Source organism: Pseudonaja textilis, chromosome 10, assembly GCF_049901715.1.
Source record: "Pseudonaja textilis isolate UNSWEBS1 chromosome 10, rPseTex1.2, whole genome shotgun sequence".
Taxonomy (NCBI): Eukaryota; Metazoa; Chordata; class Lepidosauria; order Squamata; family Elapidae; genus Pseudonaja; species Pseudonaja textilis.
In genome coordinates, this window is record NC_141999.1 from 9,173,358 (window position 1) to 9,200,372 (window position 27,015).

The 27,015-nt window shown below is 40.9% G+C and overlaps 1 protein-coding gene and 1 long non-coding RNA gene across 2 annotated transcripts; one reads left to right on the plus strand and one right to left on the minus strand.

Annotated features, from left to right (window-relative positions):
* Positions 1-838: 838 nt before the first annotated feature.
* On the plus strand, positions 839-21,627 carry RCAN3 (regulator of calcineurin 3). Its single transcript, XM_026702610.2, has 5 exons — positions 839-1,067; positions 7,501-7,747; positions 17,376-17,549; positions 18,900-19,071; positions 20,055-21,627. The coding sequence occupies exons 2-5, from the start codon at positions 7,568-7,570 to the stop codon at positions 20,261-20,263; spliced, it is 735 nt and encodes a 244-aa protein (XP_026558395.1). The 5' UTR covers positions 839-1,067; positions 7,501-7,567; the 3' UTR covers positions 20,264-21,627.
* Positions 21,628-24,253: 2,626 nt separating this feature from the next.
* LOC148124894 (uncharacterized) lies at positions 24,254-25,057 on the minus strand. The gene is made up of 2 exons (XR_015744761.1): positions 24,884-25,057; positions 24,254-24,548 (listed from the first exon to the last, which is right to left on the minus strand). It is a non-coding gene; the product is annotated as an uncharacterized LOC148124894 (long non-coding RNA).
* Between the last annotated feature and the right edge of the window lie 1,958 nt (positions 25,058-27,015).

Here is a 27,015-nt window from a genome sequence, read left to right on the forward strand (position 1 = left end):
AAGCACCAGCCTGAGGATGGCGAGTGGGACCTTGCCGAAACGTCGCCAAGATACTCTTAATCTTACACGGGAAAAGACCCAAACACACCTAGACCTACATACCTGTACCCGTGAAAATCTATGAAAACAAATGTGTGTGTGTGTGTGTTTTCTTAAGTTTTCGCCGGTACTTACATGTATGGTATTCAGCTTTGTTCGGGTATTTTCCCACGTCATTATAGTTGTGCTTTTAAAGTTATAGCAACATTTCGGCAGAATCTCATCTGCTATCATCAGGCTTCTGTATTGTGTTCGTTCTGTATTGATACAGAAGCCTGATGATGGCAGATGAGATTCTGCCGAAATGTTGCTATAACTTTAAAAGCACAACTATAATGACGTGGGAAAATACCTGAACAAAGCTGAATACCATACATGTAAGTACCCACAAAAACTTAAGAGAAAACACACACACGCACACACACACACACACACACACACACACACACGGTATTCAGCTTTAAATACAATATATTTTTGATTCGTCAATCATTTCTCTTTATCTAGCTTTGGGACTGCCAAAATTGAGAAACACTGATGAACGGCGACACATTAGCCACATTACGGCTTGAGGTTGGCTGTTTAAATTGGAGCTGCCCGGCTCTTGGCTGCCATCTAGAGGTCGTGTGGGTTTTTGACAGCCCGAAACGCCATTCTTCCACTTGAACAATGAGGTTCATTCCGCCGCCGGTCTTCCGCGGTCGAGAGATTCACTTCCGGGTTAGATATAACCCCCCCCCCAGCCGGCTCGCGACCGGAAGAGGGAGAGGGGCGTCGGCGGTTGCTATGGGGGATGAGGGAGGCGTACGCGGGGGCGCGCGGCCGGGCTCGGGGGCGCGCGCGCTGCGCTCGCCGAGTCCTCCGTCAGCCCCGCAGGAAGGGAAGGAGGGAGGGAGGGAAGGCGGACGAGTCGGCCGGGCGGCCGCAGAGGCGGAGAGCTGAGGCGGTTCTTGAGGCGCTCGCGCTGCCCCGCGCCTGGCTCGACTTGGCCGGGAGACGGTGGCCGTCGCCGTCGCCGCTTCCCGAAGGTGAGCGAGGGAGGAGAGGTGGGGACGCAGCCCGGTGACCCCCGCCGGCTTTGCCCTTCGCGACCCCCGCCGCTCCTGGGAGCCCGTGGCGCCTCCCGGCCTCCCGCTCTTCTCCTTTCCCCCTTGGCTGGTGGGCGGGGGGGCCTCCGCCGGCCGGCTTCCCTCCCCGAGGACCGGTTGCCTCCCTCTCCCGCCTCCCCGCTGCAGGTTTCGGGGCGGTGGGGGGGGGGTTTGTCTCCTCCTCCGTCGTCGTCGTCCCCACAACAACCCCGCGAGGTGGGCCGGAGCTGAAGAGAGCCCGGCTAGCCCAGCGGGGGTCTTAGGAGCTTCCTCGGCGGATAACTCCCGCCGCCTTCCAGTCGGGCCATCCTTGCGCAGCAGTCCCCGTGCAGGGGAGCCTCCGTGGGCAGGAGTCGTATACCTCACCAGGCTTTTCTTCCCTGCAGGTGCTGCTTCCGGGAGGCCCGGGGATGGAGAGGGGGCTCCTGGGGTGACCGATCTGAATCCTGCCCCAAACCTTAGACTCTGTATTCCCCTTTTCTTCCGTTTCCAGCTTAGCTCTTTGGAAATGCATAGTCAGCTAACCCGAGGAAAAGATACCTTTTCAACCCCACCATTTATTTCTTCCATTAAAAGCTATGTGGGGGGGACGACACGGAGCTGCCCTTTTGCTGACTGTGTGGTCACCAACCCCCTCTCCAATATTGCCAGGAGGCCGATTGCTCCCTAGTTAGGAAACCTCTCCTCTTCCTCCTCCTCCTCCTCCTCTTAGGGTCTCTTGTTCATCTCTCTCTCTCTCTCCCCCTCCCCTTGCCCTTTCAGTATTTGGGGATGGATGGGGGGGGGGTTTGCTCCACTTTCTCATTCTTTTTTTTAAAAAATGCCTGTTTCTTCTTCTTCTGCTTGGCATTTCTTAATTTCCCATGCTCTCCGCTCCTAAAGCAAAGCGTTGTTGGATCCGGCTCCACGAGTAATCCTTATTTAGCCACCGCCTTTGGGATGGGTTACTCGGTTTTTAAGTGAAGCGGTCGTTAAGTGAAAACCGCCCTGTGTTTCTGATCCTTTACTTCGGCTTTTCTTTTCCTTTGCAGACCTGTGAAGGTGGAAAATGTGAGGTTCCCTTTTTCCCCATATGAAAGATATCCCTATTTGCGAAAAGTTGCTAAATGAGGACTACATTGATCCCTATGTTCTTCTTTATTATATTTGCTGTCTCCAGTTCTACGTCCTTGTGCTTTCAAGCACAGCTAGTCTTTTTAGGGGTGAGGGGCTGTTTATCATTTTAAGGAGCTTTTCCTTTGTTTTTGTTGCTTCCTCTGCCACATGGACACAGGTTTATGGCCAATTTATTTTTTATAGCTTTCTTCTTTATACAATAATGGTTGGACTTAAATCTTCACATTTTACCCCATCTATTGATTGGCCTGATTTAATTAAAACAGGAAACTGATTTCACACAATGTGAATGAGCCATATGAAGCCACTACTTTCTGGAGGGAAGCATTCAGATTATTCCACTAACCTTAAAACATTTTTAACATAAAGTAGTTGAATTGTTTTTCTTTCCTGCCATGTGGGAAGAGTGAGACTTATCCACTGTGTAGTGGGCATCTGACAGAATAACACTTTAGCGTTCTCTTTCGAAGCAGCCTTGGTGAAGGAGGAAACAGTGTGCTAGGGAAAATAAACTGTCCTTCTGTTAGGAAAAAAATAAGTGCTTGTCCTGCCTTAGTCAGGATGTATAATTTCCTTTATTCATGAGTGTGGAGGGCTGACAGCCCAAGAAGTACGTCATACAGATGGTAATTTTTAAAATGCTTTAATCCTCAAGTTTTGAGGATTGAGAAGGTAAATGCTTACCTTTAATATCAAACTGTGTACAGTCATGTGTCCCTGAGATTAAGGCTTTGATAAACTTCTATTTATATAGAAATTAGCTTTTACATTGTTCAGTTTCATCACTTTATAAATCTGGTCTGTCAGACTCATGAATATTGGATAATTCTGTTGGATTACAGTAGTAGTCACAATCATGTACATGTTATTACAGAGTCAGAGTTTGCCACAGAATAAAGGGTGCTTGGAGTCAATGTTCACCCACAAATTGAGATACACCCTCAGTCGTATAGGAGTGTGCTAGGCAATTGATTCCGCTGCATGTGCCTTTCTAATTTAGAATTCTTCTAGTTGAGCTTGGTTCTATTTTTCTGAGGTGATTTTTTTTTCAACTTCTCATCTAACCTTGAACTCTGAAATCTTCTGTTGGTCTATCATCCAAATGCTACCAGGCCCACCACTGCTTAAATTTTAGACAATAAGAAACTTCAGCTAGATGCTACCACCTAGGGGTTGAAACCGATAAACTCGAATAGAATGTTTGACAAGATTTGCTTTGCTAAAACATAAATGTCTTCTGTTACTTTCATCAACTTTTCCTAGCATAGCAGATTGATTCTGGCAGATTTTTTATTAGTTTCTTGTTTCTTCTGTTGCATAATACTAAAAAACAAAATCTCAGAGGATAAGTAACGTGATTTTCTTTGGAATCCATGATGATCGGTAGTACTGCATTAATGGTAACAGTGCTACTGTTGTATGTTTGCTTAAAAAGGATACTGGGGGAAAGTAAGCTTTTTATATGAAAAAGTTAGGATGCATAGGACATACTATCATAAAAACACTTGGTTTCAGCTGGCAAATGCCATCTGTTTTATACCTGACTTTGATAATTCTAGTAGGAAAAAATGTTAGCTTCGTTTTTCCATTGAGGTACTTACTCAACACAAACAACCTATACATTTATAAAATCCCAATCTTCTAATCAAATATATTAGTCATTTTATTAAGTTATTAAAATAGACCAGTCATGTGTATATTTAAATTCTGTTAAGCTTTCTAGTTCCCTTGCAGTTGTTGGTATATGTTAATCTCTTTGCAAATGCAAAAACTGAAACAGGCTATTGGAGCTGGCTTATGTCATCACAATTCCGTAATTCCTCAAAGCAAGAATCCAGCATTCTGGACTGAAACTGAAGATTCCTTTTCATCTACTAATTCACTGTTTTGTTTGCATTGTAGATTTCTTGGTAAATCAACATTTTATTTCTGTTAAAGATCTTTATGCTAGAAAAGTCACTTTGTGATCCCCCTTTTTTTAAGAGAGGTTGTTGAAATACAGCTCTTTAATCAAGGCCTTAATCTGTTTATCAAATTAATTCAGTTCTCTATGTTCTTTTTTTAAATGTCCTTCCCATTCAGAGAAAATGTAATGCACTTTTAGGGAGTTAGAATATAGAAATTCACACTAAACACTCAGTTAACAACTAGGCTTCTCAGTGATCTCTGCGTAAAGAGAAATAGCCTAATTTGCAGTAATTATTTTGACTATAGAATGTTTCTCCTTTGGCTACTGAACACTCTGAAAATGTTAATGCTGCGGTATTATAAGTTGAAATGTTTGGGAATTGTGAGTCATCAAATTCACAATGTGATCATAGCTGCAAGTTAATTGTCATTCTTTCTTCAGAAATACAGAATGCCTTTGTGTTCTCTGAAGATTTTTAACTTCACTTTTAACATTGCTGTATATCTTTCTTCGTATAATTTTTTTCTTTTTCCACCCATCTGCTTTGCTAATTTTGGAAGATAGGCAACACCCAAGGTCATCATTTGGCAATTCCTCCAGATCCTTTGTTGTCAATAGAAGCACAGGTGGCCTTTGTGTCCAGGAGCCCCCCATCCTCAGACTGACCTGGTTTACCAGGTATCAATCATGCTCCAGACCTCGATAAACTGCAAATCAGATTATGCTGTGCTTTCCTCCAATGAACCTGTTAGAGGCTAGCCCAGATTTGGAAGCATGGGTAGCATGTTTGGTTAGTTTGCTAAAAGAAACAGCCTGTTGGAAACATATTATGTCTGTTCTGAGCAAAGTGCACCTTGAATTTGATCCAAGCCAATTTCAGGAATTGCTCTGATGTTTTAAAACTCAAAATGTTTGCTTTCTGCCTTATGCCATCTCTCTGGAGTGAGGGCCCCTCCCCACATTCAAAGAGCCTCCATTCTACTAGTGTTTCAGCGGCCCTGAAGAATTAGCTCGCTTTTTTAATGAGGGTGTTTGAAGACCTCTTTTTTTTCTTTGTTCCTATCCAGTTTCATCATTTCTGCCATCTTTTTTTGTCTCCTTGTTTTTAAATATATTTAACAAGTCATAAATTGCACAAAGTCACTGGGAGTTGGGCCGCATATAAATTTAATAAATGGTTCTTGTTTATGATTGCATAATGGATTGAATATTGGAAATTAGCAAAGATGCCTTGTATTTATTAAAAGCCCCTCAAATATGACACTTGAGACATTGCGCAGAAATGAAGTGCCTCAATACAGAGACTATGATTGCTGAATGCCTTCCTTGCTTAGTTACAATTAGTGTCTTACTAAGCCTGATGTGAATGTCCTGTTTAACAAGCAGGACCTTTCTTGGACTTACACATTTTCATCTTTTGTTTATTTCTAAAGTTTTATTATCCTACCTAGGTGTTCTATCTGTAGCGATTTTAACTTGTTTCTTTTCTCTTAAAATGTTGTATAATGTTATTGGTTTTAATGATGTATTTCTACTTTGAGGCTATTTTTAAATATGTCTTTAAAGCAGGCCTGTCAAACTGGCGGCCCGCAAGTCGGATGCATCAACACACAGGCCACACCCACCCAGGCTCCACAAAGCCAAAAACCGTCAGGATAAATCATGCTCATAGTGTAAAACAGCGCTTGTGATTAATTTTTATGCACAATGTCTGAAATGTCATATATGAGGGGCTTTAAAATAAAAAGTTCATGCAACTGGCTAATTTCTGACAAATGTGCATTATTGAGCATCTGAGTACGGTAGTAAATAGAAAATATATTTGCATATGATATTTTTAGAGAAATGGGTTATGTGGAAAATCATGCTGTTTTGGAAAGCTATTTAACTGGTATCCATTAGGCACCTTTCATTAAGCTGGAAGCATTCAGATTGCGAAGGAATATAATGTTTAAATATCAGATACTGGGTCCTACTAAAGAAGTATTTGGTAGCTTGTTATATTTGAAGATTATACATTTTCAAGCCATGATTCTATTTGCTTTTGTCTCATAGTAAAGAATGACCGGAATGTCTTAGGGTTTCTGGATTCCAGCAGATTGCATGTCAGGTTTAAGAGAGGATAAAGGCTGACTCCATATAGAAAGTCAACATGTTAGAGCAATGTTTCTCAACATTGACAACTTTTAAGACACGTGGACGTCATCTTCTACATTGGCTGAGGAATTGTGGGAATTGAGATCTACACATCTTAAAGTTGCTAAGGTTGAGAAAATTGTATTAAAGCCTGTTTGCTTCTGAATTCAGGACCTATTAGGTGTCATCAGGATCTTCTGCCAACCCCATCTGGATTTATTATAATTTTTTAGATGCAGTTTTTCAAGATAACCTCCAAAAACATCATCCAAATAATATAAATAAATAAGAAGCAATACTTTGAAAAGAAAAGAAAGAAGTCAGAAGCTTCTAGATCCTTTCCAGAGGCTGGCTGGTGGTAATGATCTTGGGAAAGAAAGAGAGGAGACCTTTGTCCAGTATCAGTTTCTTGTAAATGAGCATGTATCATTTCCTGGAAATTTTAGTTGCTCATCCCTAATATTATTTTGGAAACAAAACAAAAATAAATTCTAAATAAATTGGTCGGATTTAATTGACTGACTCATGTGATGTTGGGGAGGATCTATGGTATCTTTGTCAAATTCCTGCCAGCAAAGCAAAAGCTTAGGGGAGAAAAAGATCCCTATTATTTTTTTCCCCTCTGGTTCATTCGTGCTGTCTTAATTGTCGTTTCTTCCTGAAGGAAAGTTGGAAACTCAGAAGAGCTTTGCTTTGAGTTCTCCTCCTCCTCCTCACCATGGAAAAGGGGGTGATCTACTCTTTCTTGGGTGCCCTGACATCAAATTGTACAGTCTGTTCCTGGAACCTTCATGTGTTCCCTGGAAGGTTCCATTTACTCTTTCAGAACGTGCACTTTCAGAGGTGGCTTGTCTGTTTCCAGAATTGATTTTTTGGGAACAGGAATTGTGTTTAAGTCTTCGGAGGCAGCCCAGTGCATGGGAGTCTCACAATGAAAGACTGAGTATTGCATCAAGCTTATTATTCATATCTGACTAAGCAATGACTCCTTCTTACGCTAGAAGTCAACGAATCGTAAAATGAGCCGGGGCTACTGCTCTAAGGTCAGACCTTGTTTCTGCTCATAATGACTAAACCATTAAAAACAGCCAAAATAAGAAATGATAGAAAAATATCTCCCTTACTGTTTTTGTTCTCTCTCTCTCTCTCTCTCTCTCTCTCTCTGTCTCTCTCTCTCTCTCTCTTCAAAATCTCTCTTGGCTCATTTGAAAGACTCTTCCTACAAGCGCAGGATACAGAGGCAGAAAGAAGCTTTGAATGGACAGTGATTAATGATACAATGAAGGCCTGGAGTGATAGTCAATCAGACCTTTACAGCAGTGACCTGGAAGAAGAGGAAGAAATGATTTTTGGAGAAAACGAAGACGACTTGGAAGAGATGATGGATTTAAGTGATCTTCCTACCTCACTCTTTGCTTGCAGTGTTCATGAAGCAGTATTCGAAGTTCAAGAGGAAAAGGTAAAGCGTTTTAAGAACAACCAGTGGCTTTGACAAACCTAAACCTTCCAGTTTATTAAAATTAATGTGGAATTTATTGAAAAGCAAATATGGTACTTTATTCAAATAATATATGCTTCTTTTACCATGGTACTGGGTAATTATTTTATTGTACAAATGGGTGAATTATATAAGTCTAGAAGATTGCTGTGGGATCCACTGTTGAGTTGTAATTCTACTTAGAAGTGGATTACTGCATGATTCCTCAGATATATTTTAAACAAGTGTTGTAACCTTTCAGTTTATCGTGGAGTTTATAAGCAAAAATCCAGGTTCCATTATTGATATTTTAGAGATAATAAAAAACTATTCCTCTTTGAAATCACTGCCACCTAGTGCAGAGCCTACTCAGTTGTCTGTCTGTAAACAAAAACAGTTCATTTTACAAAAGATTCACAAACGTGTAGCCATTGTGTGGTTTGGTGCTGTCATGGTAGAGTAGATGAAGCCAGCTGTTCACAAAAGATTCACAAACGTGTAGCCATTGTGTGGTTTGGTGCTGTCATGGTAGAGTAGATGAAGCCAGCTGTTACAGCTGTGAAATTTAAGGGCAGGTATAGGCAATTTTTTCCAGATCAGAAGTTGCAACTTGCTTTCTTCTCAGCTGAAGGCTTATGATAACATCACCCAGAAAGGGAAGGATTGAAGATTTTTGGCCTTTTTGTTATTTTTTTTTAAGGGTGATTATGGTAGTAGGAAGCTAGCCATTCCCATTTTTAAAAAAAAAAACATTTTTGCATTCCCACGAAAGTTATAAGTGAACCAACCAGTTATGCAGTTGATCATGGTGAAGGAAACCATGGCTTAGCATGATGAGAACCTAACTAATTGTTTTCAGTTCCAAGCAAATTGGGAAGCTCCTAATTGTGATTTTTTTAAAATTGGGGCACTCATTAGACATTTCCTTAGTAGTTTAATTTGTTCAATTAAATCACCTGATTCCACCAGGTCCCATACAATAAAACAATAACATAAAAACAGAATACAATAATTATATGAAAATAAAACAACAAACCACAAAAACTAACGGCAGAACTGGTAATCCCACTCAATCCAGCAGGGGCTTCAACCTCATAACCCAAGGTCTTGGAGAATTGCCAGGTCTTTAAGACTTTTTGGAATGTCAGTAGGCAGATGTCAAGTGAGATTTCATTTGAGAGGGCAGATGCCATGACAAAAAGGGCACACTTCTTAGGTCCCTATTGATGACATCATTGTAAATTGAAGGAACATGGAACAAGCTAAATTTGTCAGATTGAACTAGCTGGGCTGAGCATAGAGTAAGTGGTCCCTGCAATAACTTGTTGGGCTTTATAAGTCATAGCCAGCACCTTGAATTGCATGCAGAAGTTGAGATGTGAAATGATGAAGTGTTAGCTTTGTGAGTTAGTCCCTACAGGGAACATGCCCAGATGAACATTACAATAAAGTATATTTTATTGTAATGTTATATCAACAGAATCTTGCAAGTCTGAAAGTACATTTCTCCCTTGTCACCTTTGCAAGAACCTAGGGTGGGTCCCTTCTGAGACCTTTGCCATTGCTGCCATTACTTTTGCCAGCTTACCTGCTTTTTATTAGAGCACTCCCCAGGCTGTGGCTCTTCCTGCTGTCTCCCAAAATCATTACAACACACCATTACACTAGGACTTGAGTGACTGTCTGAAGGGCTTCCTAGCCCAGGAAAGGCCACAACTTGTACACTAGTGGAAGTTGTGCAAATACCTTCCTGGGCACACCTGCCACCTGCTCTCAGATTACAAAAACCACTCACCTCCCCTTCTTGGGGTCTCAACTGGTGCAAAACCTGGCTGGGTTCTGGGAGGGGGGTCTCCCCCAAGGCCAAACCAAGCAACTGTTAAACAAGCCAGATCAGCATCTTCATCCATATCATGAATGAAGGCAGCTTTGTTACATGCCAACCTGGCCTTCAGGATCAGCACCTGGAACCCAGAGCCAGTGAGGATACAGTAGGACAGCGGATGGACAATCAACCGCTTTCAAGCTGTGGCCCCGTGTCCCGTCCCCCATCCGCCCCTCCCGTTCCCTCCCGTGCTTCCCTCTGCCGTCGCTCTTGTGACAATCCTGCCTCCCAGGTTAAGACATTTGCACAATCTTACCTTTACCTATGACACACACAAACATGACCCAGTGCCCCAAGCTATTTTCCTATGTACAGGATGGATACGGTAAGCGGGCCTCTCTTGCAGGAACTTCTTGTATGTCTTAGAATCCAGATAGATTAACTTTTTTTATTTTTATTTTTTGTTTTAAATATGGTTTTACATTGTGTAAGCCGCCTCGAGTCGCCATGGGCGAATAGACGGCAATATAAATTAAATAAATAAATAGCCTGATTCAGATATTGAATAAAAGCTACCTTGAGGCCATGCTTGGTATCAAAACTTCATTTAGAATTCAGTTATTCAAAGACACGTATTGTTTGTTAACAAATATCCCTCTTTCATAGAACCAAGGCATATCATCAATCTCAAAATTTAAATATCGAGATGCAGGTTTTTTTCTATCTCCATATACCTTTCTCTAAATTAGTTAAGTTTTTGTTGAAACAGAGAGATTGGAACGCCAAATGGAGCGCTGTTATTACTTTTCATTGTCCTGACAGTCATAAACCAAGGTTAATCATGCGTAGGCAGGCATGTTTCCATGACAGCTCTAGTTGAGGCTGAATTTGTTTCTGAAGAAACTGGGACTTAATTGTCTATAATACTTTGGTGACAAAACATGTTTTCCTTGTTTCAAGTGTTGTGTGCAATACAGTTTTATGGGAGCTCTGTGTGCTCATTTATATTCATTAAAGAAATTTAGAAAGCGGAATAAACTCTTCCAACGTCTTATTTAAAGTTTTTTAAACTTCATTGCGATGTAGATTGTTTTAAATGCTATTGCTTAGGATAGGAGTTAGCTGAATGGGGAATAATCATATTCAATAATTGGAAAGTTGGACTGGATCCAGGAAGACCTGGTTGAATCCTCACTATATAGTGGAGTTCACTAGGTCAATGTTTCTTAAACATGGATTTTAATTATTTATATGCTACCCATAAAAGGGGTGGCATGTAAATTTAATAAATGAATAAAATGTTGTATTGTTTTTCAACACAGGCTGACAAATCATTTAGATTTCATAGATCCAAGGACTTTAAATCAGGGGTGGGGAATCGTGGCCTTTTTAAGACTTGCAGACTACAACTCCCAGAATTCCTGAGCCAGTCTGCTGGGCCAGAGATGATTGTTTGAGCATGCTATAACTTCACTAAATCATTATTGCCATTTGGGGCTTGTTTTACATCAAAATAGACAGATAAATACTGGACTGTGGAGCTGATTGCTGAGGTTCCTTTCTCAGAATGTGCATGTTGACTTAAGAGTGGGTTCATTGAATAAAATGCAGCTTATTTCTTAGCCATTTATAGGAGGGCTAGACTACGGTGTGGGAACGGAATCTGGCCACTTTTGGAATGTAATGTACTACATTAAATACAGTATTGGGAACAGAATAGCATAGTTCAATTAGATATTTTCCTCTGGAAAGAAATGGACTGTGCCAGTTTGACATAAAAATATCAGGCTAGAAACCGGGAGGCCGGGAGTACTAGTCTTGCCTTAGACACAAGATCAGCTGGGTGACCTTGAGCCGGTCACTTTCCCTTAGCCCTAGGAAGCAGACAATGGAAAACCACCCCTGAAAAATGTTGTCAAGGAAACTACGGAGACTTGTCCAGGCACTCTTCAAGAATTGTACATGATTGAACTGGTGTGTGTGTGTAGAAAATAGATCCAGAGTGAAAGAATAAAAGGAGTGGCTTGATATGGGGTAGGTTTTACCCAGAGGCAGCAGAAGGGATACATTATTAGAGAAGGACTCTGAGGTGAAGACATGCTATGTGTTTTCAGAGCACCTTTTTCCATCCGGAGGCTGCCCAGCGGGGTGGGGTATGCTCGGAGCCTCTAAGACTGAGCTGAAGAAAAATCTGGACGGACGGATGGATGGATGTGTGTGTGTGTGTGTGTGTGTGTAATGTGTATGTGTGTAATATTATATATATAAAATGCACACACACGCACACACAAAATTAGTCCTCAACTTATGGACCACAACTGAGTCCAAAGTTGGTAAGTGAAGCATTTGTTAAGTGAATTTTAACCCATTTTACATCTTTTCTTGCCACCGTTGTTAAGTAAACCACTGCAGTTGTTAGATTAGTAACACGATTGGTAAGTGAATCTGGCTTCCCTCGTTGACTTTTGTTTATAAGAAGATCTCAAACGTTGATCACATGACCCTGGGGCACCGGAACTGTCATAAATACGATTTAGTTGCCAAGCACCTGAATTTTGATCAGGAGACCATGGGGATTCTGCAACGGCCATGTGAAAAACGGTCGCAAGTCACATTTCTCAGTGCCGTTGTAATTTTGAATGGTCACTAAATGAACTGTTGTAAGTAGAGGACTACCTGTATTCTGCCTTTATTTGTTCAACTCAGGCCGGTGTGCTTAATGCTTCCACCTCCTGTTTTCTCCACGATAACCTTGTGAGGTGGTTTGGGATCAGAGAGAGGGGCTGGCCCAAAGCCCCCCACACCTATCGAAGCTGGACTGTGCAATAATCACTGTCTGGGGGTGGGAAGGGAGCCAGCTACTAAAACTATTCTGTCATGATCAGTTGAAGTGAAATCCAGCATTTCCTTCGGTAACAAAATATCCCCATTGAATGCATTCTATGATAATTACTATATATCTGTTCAATATTATGAAATATCTTTGAGAGATGCCAGGTTTCTCTTGAACACATACAGTATTGCACTTCTCAAATGCTGGTCATTGATGGTAGTATTTGATGTTTCCTTATGTGATATATTGTTGTCTGCTTGTTGCATGTATTCATCTTTTTGCTTTTTGTACATAGTCAGTGACAGAAATAGAATTTGATCTGATTTGATCTTCCACTATCTGAAATCAGCCTTGCTTACATCCTGTCAAATTATTCTGGGATCAGTGGCCTCTGATCTGCTTAATTTCTAAGTTTGAGGAAAAGATACATAAAAGAATCTCTTGTCTGACTGGTGCTTTCTGCTAACTGGGTTTTTTAAAACCCATGTTGAAGGTTTCTACCTTACTACAATATTATTTATACATATCTGGAATGATGTCCCCCATCATAAGAATATTTATTTTGATTTGTATCCTGTGTAGCACATTTCTCTTTTGACCCTCATACAATTATTTTTTTTATTGTTCATTGCATTGAGCAAAGAGGCAATAACCAATCCTGGGAATGTTTCATTACAAAAATAACCTGCTCTGATTATGCTGATCTGGTTCCTTGCAATCCATTCTGTCTCCTCTCAGTGAGGGCCTGGCCTGATCGTTGTCCCCACAATCCTGATTTATTCACTTGGCTACCTCTGCAGGATACTCCCTCCGGTGTTCCAAAAAACAGGGTGGCTTAATGAAGTGGTGCACCAGGTCATCTTGCGCAAGCATACCTACAGACATGCAATGCTGCAGTGCTACAGAACAACTTCTTCTTTTTTTTTTTTTTGCAAGGGTCTCTCACTTCTTTTAATTCATAGGCCCACTCCCCTGACCTTGATAGTAGAGAGGGGAGAGTCCTTTTTGCACTAGGGCCAAAAGGGAAGAGGGTGTGTGGAGAAAAAAGGTGGCATTTATTTTTGGCTGCACATCGCCCTGGGCATCCATAAATGAGAATTTCTTTGCCTCAGTGATTCTGCCAAGGACACATGTAATAATAGGTGGCTATTTAGCTTGCTGACCTCCAAAATAGATGAGGGAGAAAGCAGGAGAAAGCCTGAGCGTTTGTCTAGCGTTTTGGGAAAAAGACTGATAACGTGTGGCCATAAATCAGATACATGCGTACTTTTTAAAGCAGTTGGCTTAACAGCTTTCGGATGGAAGAGGGGAATTATGTAATAGCTGATATAATAACATTCCAGGCTGCGGCTGGTTGACTGGGAAATCGTGAAATGTAACAGGCTGACTTGTATTGGTTCTGTCAGTGGGGTGGGGTCTGCGGTGAGACGTGTTTGAAGCAGACCTTGGCTTTACAAAGCGTCTTTGCTGCAGAGGTGGGATAGTCCAGTATTTCTGTTCAGTAATGGGTAATATTGTACCGGCCGTAAAAGGAGTTATAGGAGTTGATCACCTATAAAGATTACAAATCCATTGTTTTCTCAACTGCATCATTTCTGTAATCAAAATAGGGTCGGTCCTCTTTCTCGTGAAGCTTTGTAGGCAGAGAGAATTATAGATATGTCCTCTTGACCTGCATTTGTGATGTAAGTATGGGGTTAAACATTTTGTTCAGTCACCAGTCATGCTCCAATAGTCACCTACAAGGGCATCAATGCAGCCATTTCCATCTCTTGGCACTAATGGAAGAATGATTATGCCAGACACCCCCCTTTATCCCTCCCCCCCCCTTTTTTTCCTAGAAGCCTCATATTTAGCCCTATGTGTGAAAAACTAAACCTCTCGTAAAAATGAGTCAGGCACACGTGCTCAATACTGGAGATTCATGAAGTGGAAATGTTAAGAATTTAGGCCAGTGTTTCTCATCCTCAGCAACTTCAAGATGTGTGGACTTCAACTCCCAGCATTCCACTTTTGCTGACTGGGGAATTCTAAATGTAGATTATGCTGCATGATTAACAAGGCAGACTAGTTTATTTATTTAGCATATGATACATGGACTAGCAATCTATATATTTCACCTAGATTAGAGAAAACATAATAAAATATAAGTGTTAAAAAGATCTATGTTTAAAAAGATCTATGTTCAATGATCTATGTCATTGAAGCACGACATTTTTAGTTTTTTTTTTAAAAAAAATCAGATACTGGGATATGCCCCCAGTTTGTAGCTGGTCACGATGTGATCTTCAGTTTGACATGAGACCCTGTAGTCACCCTGAGGGGGGGATATGATGCCCCATTTTTACAGAGTGTCCCGGCAGACGACATGTGAGGTGTGAATCTTGCTCAGGATTATCCACTACTGGCAGCCACACTCCTCTACTTTCCTAGCTCTCAAAATTACATAGTAATGAAAACGAACACCAACATTAGGCAGGCCAGTATACTTTGCTTATGCAGAGGACGGGCAGTTGACTTGGTAGATCTCACCAGCCTGGGTTCTGGTGATTTCTGCCACTGTTCTGTTCAACAAAGTTTTTACACTGCATATAGGAAGCATTAGGCAGAGAATTAACAAGATTTTGGGGATTGCCTGTAATTTCATATATGTATAATGACAGCAAATGCCATTATTTTAGGGATACCTCTCCAGCATGTTAGTAAATAAAAAGTGGTAGCTATGCAAATATTGACCGTATTTGATGGTAGCAGGTAGCAACACTAAGCTGTGCTTGATTTTTCAAGGGAACCAAAAGCTAAGCAGGCTGAAACCTGGTTAGTACCTGAATGGGAAACTAGGATATCCCAGACGATATGATTGATGTAGGGGTTTGTTTGTTTTTTTAGCTATGTCTGTAGTGGGATTTAGAGTTAGATCACAAGATTCCCCCCCCCCATGTTTTTTTTAAATTCCATCTTACAACTAAAGGCAGCAGACATAGCAATACTCCTTCCTCCTCCTATTTTCCCCAGCACAACAACCCTGTGAGGTAGATTGGGCTGAGAAAGAGTAACTGGTCCAAAGCCATCCGGCTGGTTTTCATGCCTAAAATGGGACTAGAACTCACTGACTTTTGGGTTCTAGGCCAGCCTCTTAGCCACTACAGCAAAGCATCTCTGATTCATTCATTTGCTGAAAGTTAAAGAAAGCACATAGGAGTCTCTTTCCCCTTCTCATAGCAACCCTGTAAGATAGTGCAGGCTGAGAGAGGAAGCCAGTACTAAGGTCACTGATGAATTTATTGTTTGAGAGGACAAGAAAAGAATAGTTAATCCCTCATTTTTGGAAATAAAATAATCTGCATTTAGTAAAACTTTCCATTTGCAAGTAAGGTATACAGCTATATTTGGACATGGAGAGCTTTCTTAATTCTTCAGTAAATCTTCCTTGACTTAAGAAAGGTGTTGCCTTTATGCACATACCGTATTAGGTTTATTTTTTCTCATGGTCAATATGGAGTTATAGAAATGCTTAGCTTAGCAGGCCAACGTTGGAAATGCACTACAATTCTGATTGCCCTGACTACCCAGAGATCAGTCTAAAATGCAGGCAATGTGGCTGTTTGTGGGAAAAACAACAGTAATACTCATTATCTGGATGAAGCAGCATATGGTACTGTATCTGGAAGATAATAGGATGAAGGCCCTTTTTTTTCTGACTTAGAGAAATAATAAACGCAGAGGAATTCTTACTGAATTCTGCTTACACTGTGATTCTTATCTGCCTGTGAAGGATCATCAGTTCTAAATTTGGAATATTGGAAGAGAGAAACTGTGATGATAAGAAGCAATTTTTATACTGACAGTCATTGAAAGGTTTCACAAATCTTGGTAAGGCAAGGTTGCAACCATGGGCAAGTTATGCGAACTCGGCTGTTGTATGCTGAGATTTATCATTTTTAATGCGGAAGTCCTCAAGCTTTCTTGGTTTGTGCTGCCCTTAAGTGTCTTCATAATTTTTTCATGATGCTCCTAGAAGTTTGTGCATTAGAAGTCTGTTACTGTGTTATTTTCCATTGCTCCTGTGAGTTAACTGTGGTACCCTGAGAGACCTTGGCACATGGTTTGAAAATCATGGGCTTCGTGTAATATGTACAGGTATGAAAATTAAATGAGCTTAATGCCTTGTACAAACCAGTCATCTGTGAGAACAGCCAACTACTTGCCTTGAAGCAAACATAAAGGGCATTTTTCATGTTACAGATTCAGCCTGGTCCAAATAGCTCTTAGTTTTGCAAATCTGAAACTTGGGTTCAAATGCCCATTGTGCTAATATCACTGGGTTACATTTAAAATCCATAATATCTCGACTCAAGTGTTTTGTTTCATGGGATTCCTATGATTGTGACAACACTGTAAAGCATTCTCAGAGAAAATTTCTCTATAGGCACAATTCATCTGTAACCATGTTAAATCCATAGTGAACTAAAAGGCTTTGAAAGTGTGGATTGCTATAACGGTTGTTCAATGAAAATCTGACTGATGCTAATATATTTGAAAATCATGCTAGTTGCAGATTATAATGGGTGCATCATTGGTAGGCCTGAAGGGTCAGGCCGAGACTGATCACCCCGGAGAAGGTCTGTCTTTGTGGTTGCTAGGAGTCAATTTTGACTTGATGACATTATTCAATTACTGTATATACAGTATTTTACTCTAGAAGCAATAATACTGATAATAGCAACCATTAGATGGCAGTATGAGAGTAGCATTATATGCTCTTTTAAACACAGGTTATTTAAAAACAAGAAAACCTGTAATTATGCGAGCCTATATTTTTCTGTAGATATTGCAATAAAAGTATCAAGGGGGAAAAAAGAAAAACTAACTAAGCAACATTCTAGAGAAGTTTGTTTTTTGAAGTAAGCTTTGTGGTACCTTCATTATGTGTTTCTTTTTCCTATCCTTAGGAAAGATTTGAAGCACTTTTCACAATCTACGACGCTCATGTTACATTCCAGTTATTTAAAAGCTTCCGAAGAGTAAGGATAAACTTTAGCAATCCAGAAGCAGCAGCCAGAGCACGGATAGAACTCCACGAGGCAGATTTCAACGGGAAAAAACTGAAGCTATATTTTGCCCAGGTATATGTGTTTCTTATTTGAATCCCCCGCTTTCTATTAAAAACAGAAATAGTTCCCAGGGAGCCTCCTCAATTCTGCTCCATATTGTTTACTAGTACAACATTTTTATGCTAGTTAGTTGCCTTTTAAAAGCTTGTTTGAAATCCTTACTGGCAAACCCTGCCCACCCTTATGCTGCTCCTGAGACAAGAGACACACCTTTCATAGGGTACCTGTAGTCCTTTCACCACAAAAATAGGCTTGGAGAAGTTAAATGCATCCTTCACAAATAGCCCGTCAGGACAGCTGACAAACAAAATGGATAGAGAAAATCCTGCCTGCCGGGAAGTCACCTGCATGTGGACCTTCCCATTTCTTGCAGATGTGCTCCGGTGTGCCCTATCTTAATGATCAGAAAACCAGGATTGCTTGAGCTCGATACTACAAAAACACACACAAAGCACAAATAGTGTTCTGGGCTGGGCAAAGAACGCTTCATTTTTAAAAAAGATTATTTTTTTACAGGATATTATTTCTGTGCCCTGAATGAGAATATATCTGCTGAACAAAACTCTGCATTGGTGACAGGAAGGGCATTCGGCCAGTAAACACTCGGCTCTATTCAGTTGCCCAGACTCCAGCCTGCAAGGGATTATGGAGTCATTAAGAAAAGATGATCATTATTATTGTTTCTGTGCCCTGCATGAGTTACTCAGAATGTCTCTCTTCTTTATTTCCACTCTGGTAGTCCTACAAATAGGCAAGAAACTCTGCAATGTATGGAACCCGACACAGAATTTTCCTACCTTTTTAAAATTCATTTTCATCTGCTCAGAATTCAGCAACATTTCCCGTAAACTGTAGGCTATCTACATAGCTATATAGGCTGTTAAAAATATTGGAAGGTCACAAAAAATTCTACTTCATCCATGGCTGGAGTTAAAATCTTAGCTTAGCCACTGATTCTGCAGGGAGTCTTCAGTAGCTTGTGCAGCTGTAAAATAAAATAGGAATGACCTTTCTTGTTGGAACACTGAATAAGTGGATACTTAATGGATGGTACTTAATTTGGTTCAAGCAATGTGTTATTTACTAACTACCCTGGTAACTGTTTAACTCAAATAGCTAGAAGGAAATTAACTATGCACTTGGAATCCAGTGCCTTGTACAGTCAGTGAAATACAACCTTAAATAATCTTTATAGCTTTCCCAATCCTGTGTCCTCTAGATGTGATATATTATACAATAACTCCCAGCATTTTTAGTGGAAATATTAAAGGAGAAAGCAGGACTAGAGAGACTTTGTAAAAAACAACAACCTGATATACAGTATTATGTGCCTTAGTGTTCTGACAACATTTGTTCTTTCAGGTTCAGGTGCCGAGTGAAGTGGGAGACAAATCTTACCTTTTGCCCCCCCAACCTACCAAACAGTTCCTGATCTCACCTCCTGCATCCCCACCTGTAGGCTGGAAGCAGAGTGAAGATGCTACTCCTATGATAAACTATGACTTGCTTTGCGCTGTTTCAAAATTGGGGCCTGGTAGGAATGTTTTATTTTCTCCCATATTCTGTACTGATGCATTTATCTCCATACAAGGCCTAGTACTGAGGAATTCACCGCTGTCAAAGATGATGATGACACATTTTAGATAGTTTTAGAAGGGAAATGGGCATGTTTGTAGTAGACTCGGGCTATTAATGAGTATGAACTTTGATGGATATTTAATTAACCATTAAAGGACTTGAGATATCCTTTAAGTCATAATAAAAGAAACCAATTAATCTTCATGTCATGTTTGTGAGCTCCATGAATTGGCCAATCTGTAGCATAATTTTCTGGTCTAGGTAGGACCTTGGCCTCTTCCAGTTTCAGAGCTCTTGAAGTTAAAAGCAGTTTTTCACGATAAACCATAGAAAATAGTCAAATATGGCACCTTGGTTCAAAATATTATATTGGGGGCTTTGTGTTCAATTATATGACAACCGTTCTGGTAAAGTTCTATAAAATTTGTATCTGTACATCAGATACTATATTATTGTTCTCCAACATGGTGCCCTTGAATTGTATTGGCTTTCAGCACAAACATGGGGCATTGATGTCTAATATATCTGGAGGCCCCCAGAAATTATCAGTCTGTATACAATAAGTATGATAATTAAAGAGCTTGGAAGGATGTGCTCATCCTGGTTTTGACTGTGGCACCACTCTCATTTGTGAAATAGGACATAAGAATTCAAAGGGCATTGTTGCCCCTCTGCCAGCCTTCCCGCTGTATAACAGACCTTTGCTGCTCAGTGCCCTAACTGGGCTGGCAGCAGACTTCGCCGGGTTTATAGTTCTGGAGGACTCTGCCTTTCTTGGACATTGAATTAGAGGCAGTTTGGGAAGTTACGGTCACTATGGCAAGTGTACAGCAAGCTGGCTAGAGAATTCTGGGACTTGAAATCCACACATCTTAAAGTGGTCAGGGTTGAGGAGCGCTGGTATGAAGGGTTGCTTACCATGCCTGTTATCCTCTCTAGGGGAAAAGTACGAACTTCATGCTGGAACCGAATCCACTCCAAGCGTCGTGGTCCATGTGTGTGAAAGTGAAACCGAAGAGGAAGATGAAGTGAAAAATCCCAAGCAGAAGATAGTGCAAACTCGGCGCCCGGACCCACCATCTGCCTTAATAAGTGAAGCAAAAACTCTTGAATGTATGCTAGAAGTAGGAGGTGGGGTGCACTACTGATTCGAAGCTATTTAATCCTGGCAGTGGATGATTACTCCCATTTGCATTGCTGCATCCTGCATAGCAGCAACGGACTCCTCTTGCGGTCATCTCGCATCAAGAAGACATTTTGAAGAGCACTTTAAGGTCAACTTCCAAGATGTAGCAAATCCACTAGGCTGCCAATCCTAGAAGAGTGCCATTTCTGGTAATCTGTGTTACCGTCCTCTTGGTGTTTGTAAGGCCGAAGGAACTTGGCTGCTGCCATTTATATATGGGCTACCACAGGGTTTTGTATGTGAGTCTCTCATGCATATTTTTGTGTGCTGATGTATACCATGGATCTGATTCACTCGATGTTCTAAATAATCTAGTGACAAATTATACATGTAATGTACAATGTACATTGTTATCAGTAGGAGAATCTCAAACTGTTTTTGAGGTGATAGAATCAAATATTCAAGCAGGTTTGTTTTTGTGGTTTCTGGGTTTGTTTGTTTTTTTCTTATAGGTGCCATAGTTGTGTGTATTGAATGTCAAGGTATTCTTGTGAATTGGTGTAAGACAAAAAAAAAAAAATTGGGAGTTGTAATAGTTCTTTTCTGCCCACTGCAATTAGGAAAAAATTTAAAAATTGAAATGCTTGCAAGGATACAGTGAAGAATGGGTTCATTATCTTTGGGGCACATCTTCCTAATCTGTAGTTTTCCACCTACTATGCTTATGTCGTACAGGAGATATTTCCGGAGCAAGGAGTGTCTTCTGCTGAAGCTTGTTCTTCATTGTCTGTTTTCAGAATATTCTGGTTAGCCAAGCAAGTAGATAGCCCTCCCATCTTCACTTTCCCATCACTTTAACTGTTTTCCATTTGTGTATGTATTTATCATTTATAGGATCAGGTCACACATGCTGTGCCAAGATGTTTAGCCATGGTTTGTTCTACAAGCCATAGTAACCTGGTTTATTGATGAAGCTAAGCCAAAAAGAAACCAGCTGCATTATGTCTTATGCAATATGTGAATCAGTCTTATAGAGAATACAAGTCAACATTTCCCAGTGAGCTTCTGGTTGAATTTCTTGTTTATTGCCTGATTTTCTTTTTCTCCCTGGCATCAAATCATGTAGCTTAATTATTTCTGAGGAAGGAAGGAAGGAAGAGGTACATCAAGATAACTTGCATTACGCTGTGCAGGAGGAAGGTGACCGTTCAGGTACAGAAACTTGAGAAATAAGGTTAGACCAGTTGTGCAAATTGTTCTCTGTGCCTGCCTTTCTCTTCCCAATGTCTTTCTGCTAAATACCACCTTTATTCAATTATTTCTGTAATACTACATGTCTGACAGTAAATACTTTTTATGGCTGAAATAAACGGAAAAACAGATAAAGGAAGTGTTGGGTTCTATTTTATCTCTATAATCATCAATCACTACAGATTCTTTGTGATCCAGATTGAATTCAGGGTAGAATCAATTTTCCACCTTTTCTCTTTTTGTTGATGCAGCCTAGAGTTAGAGACGGTTATCCCATCTTCCTCGCTAGATTTGAGCAGCCGAAATGCAGATGACCACCAGATGGCAGCACATACAGTTTTCTATTGCTGTTCTCTTTGTTGCCCCTAGCGGTCATTGAATTTTTGTATCTCAGAGTTAAAATTAGAGATGAAAAGATGAGCAGCTCTAGTTCTGCTGCTCATCTTTTAATCTCTTCTTGGCCCAACTCTCAGAAAAAAAAGTCCCTTTGAACTCTTTGTATTTTTACCATCAGGAAAAGTGAGGAAATCACAAGTGATGCCTAACTGCTTATAGTGATTCAAGATAGTATTATTTAACCTTAAGCAGGATTTTGCATTAGTAGTAGGTGAATAATGTCTGGTCATTTTAAAACCCCTGTATCACTCAATTTTACAGGGTGGTCTTGAAGCAGTCATCTAATATATTAGAATCTGAAGGATCATTGCAACTTACGTAAGCTCTTTTGATGCAAATGTATTAATTAGAAGGAGGTGACTAAAGGCTGCCAGAGTCAACCTTATTCTGAACTTTCCTACAATGACTTGATTCTAATATGAAGTCAAAACAAAATTCGATACACGTATTCTATAGAGAATTATTGATTATTGACAGTAAAATGGTGAGGACTCTGCTTTGTCACTGCTGCAGTGGTATATTGTGGAGTACTGAACACCATTTGAGCAAAATTAGAGTCCATTAAATGATATCCAGGAATTTCGCTGGCCCTCTGCATTTGTGAAGTTGGGTGCTTCATTCTCTTGTTACTGATGGATTATAGAGCAATATGACAAGAAACTCAAAAGTTGTGAGGTTTGCTAGCACACTGTTGTAGAATGTGGAGATTGGGGTCTCAGCCTTTCATTACCTCCTACATTCTCAACTCCATTCTCAAAATGCTAGTGAGGAGGGCACTGAAAATGCTGGGTATGCTCTTTTATTCATCCCTCAGGAAAATAGGTACAACACATGTTGGCAGGGATTCTACCGCTTCGGACTGGTTCAGGCGAACCGGTAGTAAAAAATGCTACAGTTCGGCTGAACGAGTAGTAAAAAAGCAGCTACCGGTTTGGCCGAACCAGGTTGCTTAGCTGTTCCAATGATCAGCTGTGCCGGGATCCCCCTTGCTGTCTTACTGCTTTGCCCAGGAGGCTTGCCTGAGGAGACGAAAAGGGGCGCACACTCCCCCTCCCGCACACACGCTCCAGTTTTTGCCTTCCTAAGCAAAAAAACGGCCTCCCAGGAGGCTTCCCTGAGGCCCAAGAGGCAAAATAAAACAGATGGGTGGGCGGGGGCCGCACAAAAAAAGAAGCCACGCCTGCCCAGTCCCATGGCCATGGCCACCTAGCCACTCCCACCTAGCCGAGCCCACAGATCCGGTAGTAAAAATATTTGCATCCCAACCCGGTTGGCAGTGTATGGTTTGGGGCCATGTGATTCCCTACCTACTTTCAAATGTACAGAGAGAGAGAGAGAGAGAGAGAGAGAGGGGGGAAGAGCGAGAGAGAAGATTTGCTTATCCCTTCTGATGGTGATCAGCAGAACTTTTGGGAGGACAACAAAATATGTGGCCGTTGAGCTGCCTTGTTTTTTCTCTGTAAAATGGTTGTGGCACCTCTTGGGCAGAGAACTTTCAACACCATTGAGGGCAGCAAAAAGGAAAGTAAGCAGAGAAAAATCATTGCAGCCCTACCCAAGTATGAAATTTGGTTTCCTTTTGTCTGCAGTTTTTATTTTATACATGCTAATTGGTACTAGATAACAAGTGAGTTGGGTCATTGTTTTGGAGGTAATTCCTTACCAGATTCCTCAATGCCTTCAAAACAGCAGAATTTCTAATGCAGCGACCCCTAACCTTTTGGGCGACCCCTAACCTTTTGGGCACCTTGGGGTGGTTCTGTGGAGAGCATTTTTTCCACAGAGGAGTGGGAGCGTGGACTTGTGGTTCTGCAAGTGCCCAGATGGGGCTTCGTTTGCTGGTTCCTGGCAGACTGTGGGCTGGTGCTCTTCTGATGTACTGGAAATGTTCTTAAAAATTCAGGGAGGTTTTCAAAGATGTATCTGACTTGAAAATAATCCTTCTTGATGAACTGTATAGCACAGTCAACATCAGGAACTGATCACAGGAAATGTTTTATGACGTCTTGTATTCATCCATTAAAAGAAATCAATGATTATGTCGTAACATGTTTTATAAAAATTGCCAAATTTCAATTCCACGAAAATCACATTTTGGACACATTCCTGTAAGTTAGCCCGTTTGGGGGACCTTGATTGAAATGTTTTACCCTATGAAACATCACTTCACCCACCTAAGGTTACAGACATGAGAGTTTTAGTATTATATACCATAGATAAAAGTGGGTTTTAATATTTTTTTTCCATCCACAGCACCGAAGAGATTCAGACGGCTTTATTGTGAATCTCATAGGCACCTGGTGGGCCATTTTGAAAACAGAACAACTGGCCTTGAGATTGATTTGACACACTGTTGTATATTCTCTCTCTGTTCTTCACATGCTTTGTAAAGGCTTAACATATTCCATGGCTTGCATTACATAATATTTGCAGCCAAGTGATGTTACGTGATCTGTATTATCTTTCAACAAACACTGTGATCTTTTTATTTCTATTTAGGCTGATCAGGAAACAGAATAATCAGTGCTATTGAAGCTATTGTAGTTGGTTAGTGAAGTATTTTGCAAGTTTCAAAGTCAATAGAGGGAAAGGATCCAGTTTTCACAAGGTAATAAATAAAATCCTGTGTGTTAACAGTGGCAGCAGGAAAGATGTTCAATCTGTGAAAAAAATGCTTTTGGGTTTTTTTTTTTTAAATATTGCATATCTTTGCTTCTCTGTGTTAATAGGGTTTCATTGTATAGCCAGTAGAGTATATAAAGAGAATCGGAATGAACAAATTACAAAATCATCCAGGTGTGGAGCCTGCCATTGTGAAACGTAATTGTTTTCCCAGTTAACACAATTTAATTAAAGAGATAAGGAGCAGCCGTCTTGCAAATCATTAAACAGCCAGGTCTAATTTAGGCCTATTCTGCCTAATATAAATCTTAACAAACTTTGCCTCCTTTTACTATAACAGTTCTTTCTTCCAGAACTGTAAATATTTACTTACTGTTTACTCACGCATAGCTCTTGTTGCATTTCTGGAGTATTATGCTATTATTTTGCCAGAAAACTGCTAAGCCTCTTCTGCAGTTACAAAAAATAAATGGTTGCATTCATGTTTGTGAAAATAAACAAGGTGAAAGAGTCTTTTGTGAAATGGAGCTTCACAGGCCACCTGGAGGAGGAACAGAATTAAATATTCCTGCACAGCTCCAAAGAAACTTTGGACTTGCATGCCAGTGAGGAAACCTTTCAATAGATTTCAATATTCATTATTTGATGTGAGACCAGTGGTGGTTGCTGTGCCAACTGGGGAATTCTGGGAGTTGGAAGTCCACACATCTTAAATTTTCTAAATTAGAAAAACACTGGACTACCAGGAAATTAAACTAGTCTGGAAATTTCGGGGTGGAGACCAGAAAAGCAACACAAAGAAATCAGTTATTTTTTTAAAAAAAATCATCCACAGAATTTTGAGCTTGACTTATGGGAGACCTTAGATTTCCATTACAGAAGAGAAAAATGAAAAAAACTAAATTGAAATGAGACGGAACGCATAAACGTTCCACAAAATCAACTAAGAAGTTTCTGCTGGACTAGACACCCTTTTGGGGTGGGGGGGCAGGCGGGAGAGACGGTACAGTACGTGGAATGCAGCTCTGTGTGGAAAAAGAAAAATCTCCCCGCGCAGAGTAAAAATAGCTTGTGGGCAAACATGCTTGTTTAAATCTGCAGGAAGGGGCATTAGTTCAGCAATGAACGAAAAGAGAATTTGGCCATGTGGTTCCTCCAGCTTCAGTTTTAGGGCGAGGAGAAGCTCAATCAATGGGCCCATTCATCTAAATGTAGAACGTGGCCCTTGGGTGGAAAGCGGCAAGCCAGCAGAGAGTTAAACGGCTTGTGCAGGACTCGGCTTGTGTAGGAGGGAGTCAGAAGGCGAAGAAACTAATATTGTGTGCCCTGCAGCCCTTCCTTTCTTCAAAATGAGCTCATGTTGAAACCCAGAAGCAAAACTTGTGCTTTTTAATAAAATTTGTCCGTCTTGAGAAAAGGGGCTAGCAGATTCTTTCAAATGTTTGGATAAATAGACAAACCTGGTCCTTCCTTCTACATTAAAATGTAGTTTCTGAGAAGAACTACCAGCACGTGTGTTTTAAAGTGCATTTTTAATCATTGCTTTAGAAAGAAAAAAAATCCAAATCTGAACTTTTAGGCCCAGAGGGGGCAAGTGGAGATCCTGCTTGTTTGAGTGCCAAGAAGTTTTAAGGGACAGCAAGATCAGTTTTGAAGAGAAGCCACGTTTGAAAGGCCCCTAGGAAGAACATGGATGCTCACCATAGGTCACTTCTAGCAGTGGGCAGGACCCTAAAAGCGTAGTTATGACCTGGTTCTGATGGCCACAACCACCATCACCCCAACCTCGCGGTTATTTGACCGTATTTGGGGTGCTCAGCAAATTATGGTGTTTTCCAGCTTTTGCTAAAATTGCTCCATAGAGAACAACGCATTTGCTTAATGACCGCTGTAACCAAAAGTTGTAAAATTGAGCCCCTCGAAGGATGGTCCACTTCACAAGCATTGCAACATATGACCATAATGAGCAGGCTCTATTTCATTCATAAGTCAAGGCTATCTGCACATATCTTTGCAAATCATGAATACAATCTAAACAGAAAAACATGAAGTCTCCCGCAGCGCAAGGAGGCTGTGAGCTGGGATCCTAGAACCTCTCCAAGCCCATCTCCCACAATCGGGACTGGAACCCATACCTTCCCGGTGTATTGGTTTCAATTCCAAGAATTCTTAGCCAACGCATCCTTTGCTAAAATCCCCTTCCAGAGGGCAGGGCCTCCTCAAGGGAAGTGGCATCAATGGTGAGATGACATTGTCCCACAAAACAAAAACAGAAATGTTGCACGTGATTTACATGATGCACGTGGCCTCACAACCAGTGCTGGACACCTATGCTGGGGCCATCCAAATTGGAGGTGGTTGTAAGAGTAAAGGTAAAGATTTCCCCTGTCCACTTGATACAATTCGGGGAGGGGAGGCGGTGCTCCTCTCCATTTTTCCGTGAACATGTGGCCAGCATGACTATATGCCGAGCCGCATGGAAAAAGTGGTACCTATTTATCTACT